This window comes from Phalaenopsis equestris, unplaced genomic scaffold (assembly GCF_001263595.1).
Source record: "Phalaenopsis equestris unplaced genomic scaffold, ASM126359v1 Scaffold000428, whole genome shotgun sequence".
NCBI lineage: Eukaryota > Viridiplantae > Streptophyta > Magnoliopsida > Asparagales > Orchidaceae > Phalaenopsis > Phalaenopsis equestris.
Window position 1 is genome coordinate 1,741,566 of NW_018164869.1, and position 7,988 is coordinate 1,749,553.

General features: G+C 29.0%; 1 protein-coding gene across 1 annotated transcript in view; it reads left to right on the plus strand.

The window, feature by feature from the left end:
• The window catches only part of LOC110027372 (1-acyl-sn-glycerol-3-phosphate acyltransferase-like), a 17,813-nt gene extending 11,136 nt beyond the window's left edge, over positions 1-6,677 (plus strand). The window contains exons 2-5 of the mRNA XM_020728769.1: positions 5,066-5,215; positions 5,576-5,674; positions 5,784-5,876; positions 6,147-6,677. Coding sequence (XP_020584428.1) covers positions 5,066-5,215; positions 5,576-5,674; positions 5,784-5,876; positions 6,147-6,413 — 609 coding nt within the window. The 3' untranslated portion in view covers positions 6,414-6,677. The remainder of the gene's footprint in view (positions 1-5,065; positions 5,216-5,575; positions 5,675-5,783; positions 5,877-6,146) is intronic.
• The last annotated feature ends 1,311 nt before the right edge of the window (positions 6,678-7,988 follow it).

Here is a 7,988-nt window from a genome sequence, read left to right on the forward strand (position 1 = left end):
GCAGAGGTAGACCTAGGAAGACTTGGGCTTATTGTATTAAAAATGATCTTAATTTACTAGATCTAAATGAAAATATGACACTAAATAGGACGCAATGGAGAAAAAGGATTCATGTAGCCGACCCCACGTAGTGGGATTAAGGCTTTGTTGTTGTTGTTGTTGTTGTATAATTAATAACTATTTATTTATTAATTTATAAATGCTAAATTATTGTTTAATAAGTATTTAGTTTAATATTTTTTAATTAATTATTAGTTGTTTGATGAATAATTAATTGTTAATTAGCATGATTAGAAATTAAATATAAATTCAATTTAAGTAAATTTAATGATTAATATTTATCTTAATTTAACTAAATGATTTGTTAAATTTGGATTTACAAGATTTACTAAATCCACTTTTAAAGATCATTCATTGTCGTACAGCCCCCAAGTATGACTTCTATTGGTAAAAATGATGAATTGTATTTAAACTAGAGCCTAGGAAATGATAAAGGGGTATGAATGAAGAATATTTTATGTGCTTTAGCAATTGGATGCTCTATGCACATATGCAAGCCAGCACAAAACTTGACATTGCATATGCAGTAGTAATAATTTTGGGTAGATATCAGAGTAATCATGGTTTGAAATATTAGAAAGAAACAATGAAGATCATTAAATATATCCTCAAGGGACAAAGGATGGCATGTTTATCTACAAAAAATATGGCCATCTTGAAATGATTAGATACTTGGATTCTGACTTATTCAATTGCCTTGGCTCCAAAAACTGACATTTTGATGTGACTTCATGTTAGGAGAAGAGGCTGTTTTTATGAAAAAGTGCATATCAATCATTAATTATCATTTTAACTACAGAGATAGAGTTTGTATCATATGTTGAAAAAAACGTTACTTGCTATTTGGTTGACTTGTTTTATTTTGGGGCTTGAAATCGTTGATTTTTATTCGTAGGCCATTGAGGTTATTTTGTATTAATTTTGTTGTATTTAGCTTTGAAGTAAACATAATGACATAAATCATATAGTAATTAGTGAACATGTAAATCTAACGAGGTAATACTTGAGTTTTTCATTGTTATGTTATGTTGATGATTGCAAATCATTTGACTGAAATGTTCCTACCAAAGCATATAAGAAACATGTGTTGCTTATGGGACTTAGTTTTATGATGTAAATCTGCATTGAGATAATCCTTCCTTTTCGATTTTAGTATTAAAATCCAGTATCTGAAATTGTATTCTCTTTTGGTTGTATACATTAAATTTTTAAAAAGGTAATATGGTGACTTGATTAATAAATAAATACCCTTAATGAATAATTGTAGTTCACTCATAAATATATACACAATACATGATGCTCATGTAGTAGGACATTAAATCATAATTGGAGCTCCAAATGAACAACTTGTTTAACAAAATAAATGAGCCCTAATTCTGTCTTATTTGAGTTTTAATCCAGTCTTACTCAGGTATTATACGAGCAGCTTATTAGAAAAAATAAATGATCCATGTCAAACAATGTTCATTGGGCCTAAAAATAAGCATTTAAACAATATTGTTCACAAATGCACTGTAATCGAGTTGTAATCAAGCATCAATCGAGTTTGTTCATAAACTTGCTCGCGAGCTTTAAGTTATATTGTTCATGAACATAAATGAGTCAATCAACAACCTTTTCAAGCTTGTTCATTTAGTAATTGAGTACCTATGAAAGTGTTCAAGCCCATACAATTAAATAATCAAACAAGTATGAACAAACTTTAATCAAGCCAAGCCATGAGTAGCTTGTCTAATGCTCGGTTGATTGGGATCCCTAATCACAGAGCTATATGCAATTGATGAACAACTCAAACTAGATTCTATTAATACCGATCATGTTTGCCAAATTAGTAAATAAAAAAATTGAACAATTTCTTAAAAATCAAATGTTAAATGAATATGATATATTATTTAAATAAATTTGACTAAATAGAACTTAATTATTTATATATTTAATAACAATATATTATAATTTAATATCGATATGCATTTAATGCATTTTTTCTTATATTCTTTTTTTGATAAACTAATTCCTTGGTATTTATTTATGTTATTTGTTTGCAAGAAAACTTAATTATAACTTATATAATATTTTATTTACTTGGTATAAACTAGTTGGATGTTGATTTAAGATTTATTTAAATTTATAAAATTCTTTATTAATAATTTTATATAAGAAATTTATTTGAATTTTTAGCTTATTCAAATATAAACAAGTCAGATACAAATCAAGTTTGAAAATTTAAAAAATTTAAGCAAACCAAGTATGAGCATATATGCTAAAGCTCAAACTAAATATGAATAACTTACGATTCGACGAAGCAATGTCCAATCCATAACATACTTGACTCGTCTCGGCTCAGCTCAATTACAGCTCCATCTAATCATAATATATTGAAACTAGTACTCAATTTAGAGGACTTGATCATGATTCTTTTTTTTTTTTTTTGTCTTTTAATCTTTAAGATTTAAGAGAAATAATTTGTTCACATAAGGTTATATACAATATTAATATTAATTGGCTAAGTGAATGAATGTCATAAACAACTTGTCATTTATAAGAAATGAGTCCCATCATTTTAATTAAAAATGGCATTTAATTATGTCATTTAAATTAATTTAATAATTAAGTGATTCATTAAATTAAGATAGTTACAATAATATTTTGGTTGGTTATTATCTCTCATTAGCGGAGAAGGATCTGATTATCCATTCAGATGGTACTTTTATTATATATGTATATTTTCTTGATGGTATAATAGAATATATTAAAACAAGCAATATGAGGGTCTCTAGTCTAATTAGATAAGTTTGTGATTTCATATTTTCATGAGATAACAATTGTTTGGATAGATTGTCAAATCTCTTAATATTCATCTTTAATTGTATTACTATGGTTGGAGGTGAGATTAACTTTCATTGATATTTCATAATTAAGATTTCGTCCAACATTTATTGCTTTTTTCTCTTAAGTTTATTCTAATTTACTTCTCTTTTGAAAATACGCCAGAGCGATTGTTTTTCTCCATGCACATCTAGAGTTACAAGATTCATCATATCCCCTTTCTTTCATTAGACAGATGCAATGCTAACTTTTTGGATTAAAACTTTTTCCTCTATGGTCGCAATTTCCATTTTGAAAAGGAAACTAAAATATAATGAGGAACTAAACTGATTCATACATTCATGACCCAATGTTGTGCATGAGAAATGAAATTCAGCTCTGCTGGTTTACACTAATTGGCTACATTCTTTTAATTATATTTTGGTTAAATAAGGCACATGTTCCCCTTTTTAATTTACACTTACCCTTGGCATCTATTAAATCTTCTTACATTAAAATGTAGCAGTAGGAATTGCTTTCATTTGATACTATAACTACTGCTTGCTTGAAGTTTTTTTTAGGACTGAAAATTAAAGTGAATTTAGAAGCGTGAACTGCATTGAGATTTGCATTTCACAAAACTGATTTGCAGTTCTTTGTGTTGGTATCTGATAGGAACAAGGCAAGTTTAGAAATACTAGATTCTATTCCGTTGGTACCAAATTAAAATGATACATTCCCGAATACATAAAATTTAAACACTTAAAATTCGAGAGGCGAGAGATCTCTTCCAAACCCTAACCCTAAGATTTAAGACAACAATCACACAATACATAACCCTAAACATATTAAGTCCTATTTATACCCCATAATAATAACTAATAAATTACTGAATTGCTTTTTTAGTCTTGCACATAACTTAGGCATAGTATGGGACCGATCTAATTATATCATTGATATGGAATACTTTTGAAAAAACGAGCAAAAGTTATGTTTCATGAATTGAATGGAATTTGAATTGTATTAAAACTCCATGGTGATTTGGAGCGGATCAAGCAGGTATCATGCAATTGGCAGGCGCTATTTTGTTAGAAAATTTTACATACATATCATACAATTCTTATGGATTTACATGTCTAACACCTAAAGTTTGATATTTATATTTATAACACCGATGCATAAAAAAAATGCGTTTGACTTTTAAGAAGTTATTACAAGTGGTATTTTTTATGCAATGCTAAAAATTTGAGTGCTTTTAATGTAAATATTGAAGTTTAGGTTTTAGATATGTAAATAGTAAGAATTGTGTGGCATGTATGCAAATGCCCTTTTTTATGTAATTATTTGCTGATACAGAATTTATAGTTTTTTACATAATGAAGCTTAAGATGAACTACGGAGTTGATTTTCTCGTAATAATGACAATAAGTTGGATTTTATTTTTTTTCTTTATATAAACGCTTGTTTAATTTTTACTGCTCTCAGTTTATAGTTGTTTGATATTTAATCCTAAGGTCACTTTGTTGTCTAGTAACTTTGAAAATTGATAGAATTATGCAAATTAGCAGCAAATTGTTTTTGATCTTGAGCTCTTATAGCATTTTATTCTCATTTATTTTTCCTGTTGTTTTAACAAAGCAGCAGCATGCGCATTTTAAACAAATGAGAAGAAAAGTTTAAAGACAGCTTTTTTTGATAAAGGGGCATTTACAAACATACCACCCAATTCCTCCTGGTTTACATATTTAACACCTAAATTTTATTTTTTTTACATTTTACCATCCAACTCTTTTATATCACACAAAAAAACACCACTATTTTAACTTTTAAAGAGTGAAATACACTTTTTTATGCATAGGTAAGGTGGTATGCGTGTAAAAATTTGACTTCAGGTGTTAGATATCTAAATACATAAGAATTGAATGGTATGTATGTAAATCTTCCTTTGATAAATGATGGCTGTACTTTATGAATCCAAAGTTTTGCTTGAAATCCATTCTATTAACAAATTTTCATCTGTTTACATGTGGGCTGTTACATTCATCCTCACTCGTCTTTATATTTTGTGGGCATTGTTGTCTCTTTGTTTGTATCTCATCTATATCAACATCTTCCATTCTCTTTTGCGCCATGTGTTTCTGTAAGATCGTTATTGCTATCTGTTATCTCATATGAGGACCAATTTATGTCTTGTTGACAGATGTGGATTCTAGGAAACCCCATAAAAATAGAAGGTTCTGAATTTTCCAACACCAGGGCTATCTACATATGTAACCATGCATCGCCTCTCGACATTTTTCTCGTCATGTGGTTGGTTCCAACCGGCACTGTGGGTATTGCCAAAAAAGAGGTAACGCCCGAAAATTTCAATCAGCATTTTTGGCATTCTATGGAAGATTCTAGTTTTGTTGCAGAAGAAAATTAATTGAAAAACATTTAAGGCGTTGGTTGGTAATGGATTGAAGTGGTATTTAACATAAATCTGCCTGACAAACATAAGTCAAATTTTAAATCCTGTATTTAGTAAATCCAGTTATTTTCCCATTTCTTCCCATTTTTGTCTTGAATTCTGGATTTATTAGATGTTCTAAGCTCTTGCGTTGGCAGGATTTAGTAAATCTGGATTTATAGGATTTATCAGTTTTGTCTTGAATCCTAGACTGATTAGATGTTCTAAGTTCTTATGCTAAATGAGTCTTGTCTGTTGCAGATAATATGGTACCCAATGTTTGGCCAACTATATGTGTTGGCCAATCATCTCCGTATCGATCGATCCAATCCAATGGTTGCAATCGAGTCCATGAAAAAGGTCGCTTATCCTCTAATATCATCCATCACTCTATACTTACATTGTCAGATGATTATCTAACATTATCTTCTATTATTTATCATATTAATTTATTATTCTTTGAACTCAGGTCGCTCAGGCCATTGTCAAGAAAAATCTATCCTTGATAATTTTTCCAGAGGGAACTCGGTCGAAGACCGGAAGGCTTCTTCCCTTCAAGAAGGTAGAGAAAATTTAGCGTGATACATTGGCTTCCATAATACAATGGTGCATTTATATACATACCACACAATTCTTCCATATTTACATGCCCAAGTCCTAAACTTTTTATTTTTAAATATATAACTTTTTAAAAGAAAAATATATATGTTCATGCATAGTTCTATGACACGTGTTATAGATACAAGTATCAAACTTTTTATGTTAGATGTGTAAATACATCAAAACCTTCCTTTTTCGATTTGCATCTAACCCCTAAACTTTCAAAAATTAGGGATTTGTCCACATAGCATTGCAATCCAGGTTGCCAATAGTCCCAATGGTCCTGACAGGCACTCATGTAGCCTGGAGGAAGAACAGCCTCCGCGTGAGACCCGCCCCACTCAAAGTAAGATATCTGCCACCAATTAAAACCAGTGATTGGGAAGAAAAATATATTCATAAATATGTAGAGATGGTGCATAATTTATACTTACAACACCTTCCAGAATCCCAAAAGCCTTTGTTAACAGAAGGGGAGAATGATAGAAGGGAATCTTAATCTTAGTTTTGTTGATAATGATTATATCACTATAGATGTAGTCTTTTGCTGGTATTGCTAGTCTGGTTTTCTCTTGGCCAAGAGTTTCAATTGCTTCTCTCTTTTTATGAATGTATATTATATTGAAACCCCTCCCTGAATCACCATCTTGGAAATAAAGTGATTTTGTTGAAACTGGAAGCTGGCAAGGATTTTAATTCCTGTTGATTGAAGTTTGTAGGGATATCTCCCATTTAATTTGACTTTGGTTTTTATGTTTTTGTTTATTCTTTGTTATGTGACATCATTTATCGAATTAGAAGTTGTATTCGTAGAATATGATACCTCTAGGGTGGTTGTTTATGTTCGGTTCGAGTCTGAGCTGAGCTTTCTCATATTTTCGTACTCATCTTAAAAATTTTTTGTGGTCTTGACTTGGTTTGCACTTGTTTCTGTTTTGAAGAAATTATATTAAATATTTATGCATATTGATATTAAATTATAATATGTTGTTATTAAATATATAATTAAATAATTTATAGTTAATTAAATTTTTATTTGTATAATGCATCATACACGTATAGAGTAGCTAACAAGTCTTTTGGCGAACAACGAAAAGAGTTTGTTCGTGAACATTAATAAATAAACTTTTGAGTTTAAGATCAAATTTGGTTCATTTAAACATTTGAGTTTAAGAAAATGTGCCGCATTTGTTTATTTACTAATTTGAGCAAGTATGTCGGGGTATTAATTGACTCGAGTGTTGAGTTGCTCGTCAAGTGCATTGGTTCATTTATAATCAATTAAATCTCATAATAGGTCAAGTAGAGGTGATATATGTATTCTTATGCATGGATTTTTATACCAAAAAGTTAAAAATATAAATATCAAATTTTAGGTGCTAGATATGTAAATGAATAAGAAATGTTTGGTATCTATATAAATTTCCCTAAAATGAAATATGGCTTCCTTTAAACACACCCAAAATAGGTAGTTTTATTTAGAGCACTTCTAAAAATAAAAAAATACACTAAATTATCATTTTTTTTTTTAAATAAAACTAAAGTTGAAAGGAAAATAAAATAAAATAAAATAAAATATGATCCCCAATAAATACTTGATCATCAAATTGTGAAAATAATGTATATGAAATCAGGGATAATTTAACATGAACAATGTTACAATGGTGCAAGATAAGTAGTTGATTATTAGCTAATATATCAAATAAATACTTACATGATATTGATTAATATATATATATATATATATATATATATATATATATATATATTCTACATAGCATATTTTTTAAAGGAAGTTTGCATGCATGCCATGCAATTCTTATGTAATTACATGTCTAATACCTACACCTTGATATTTTCATTTATAACAACAGCAAATCAAAGCACTAAATTCCTTATACATGGACAATCTATCATACTTTTAATAACATAAACTAATGTCTTAGGGAAATTTGCATACATACGACACAATTCTAATGTATTTACGTATTTGACATCTAAAGTTTAATATTTACTTTTATTATAACAATCTTGTTTCAAAACTTATGCGTGAAAGTGTGTTTTTTACTATTAA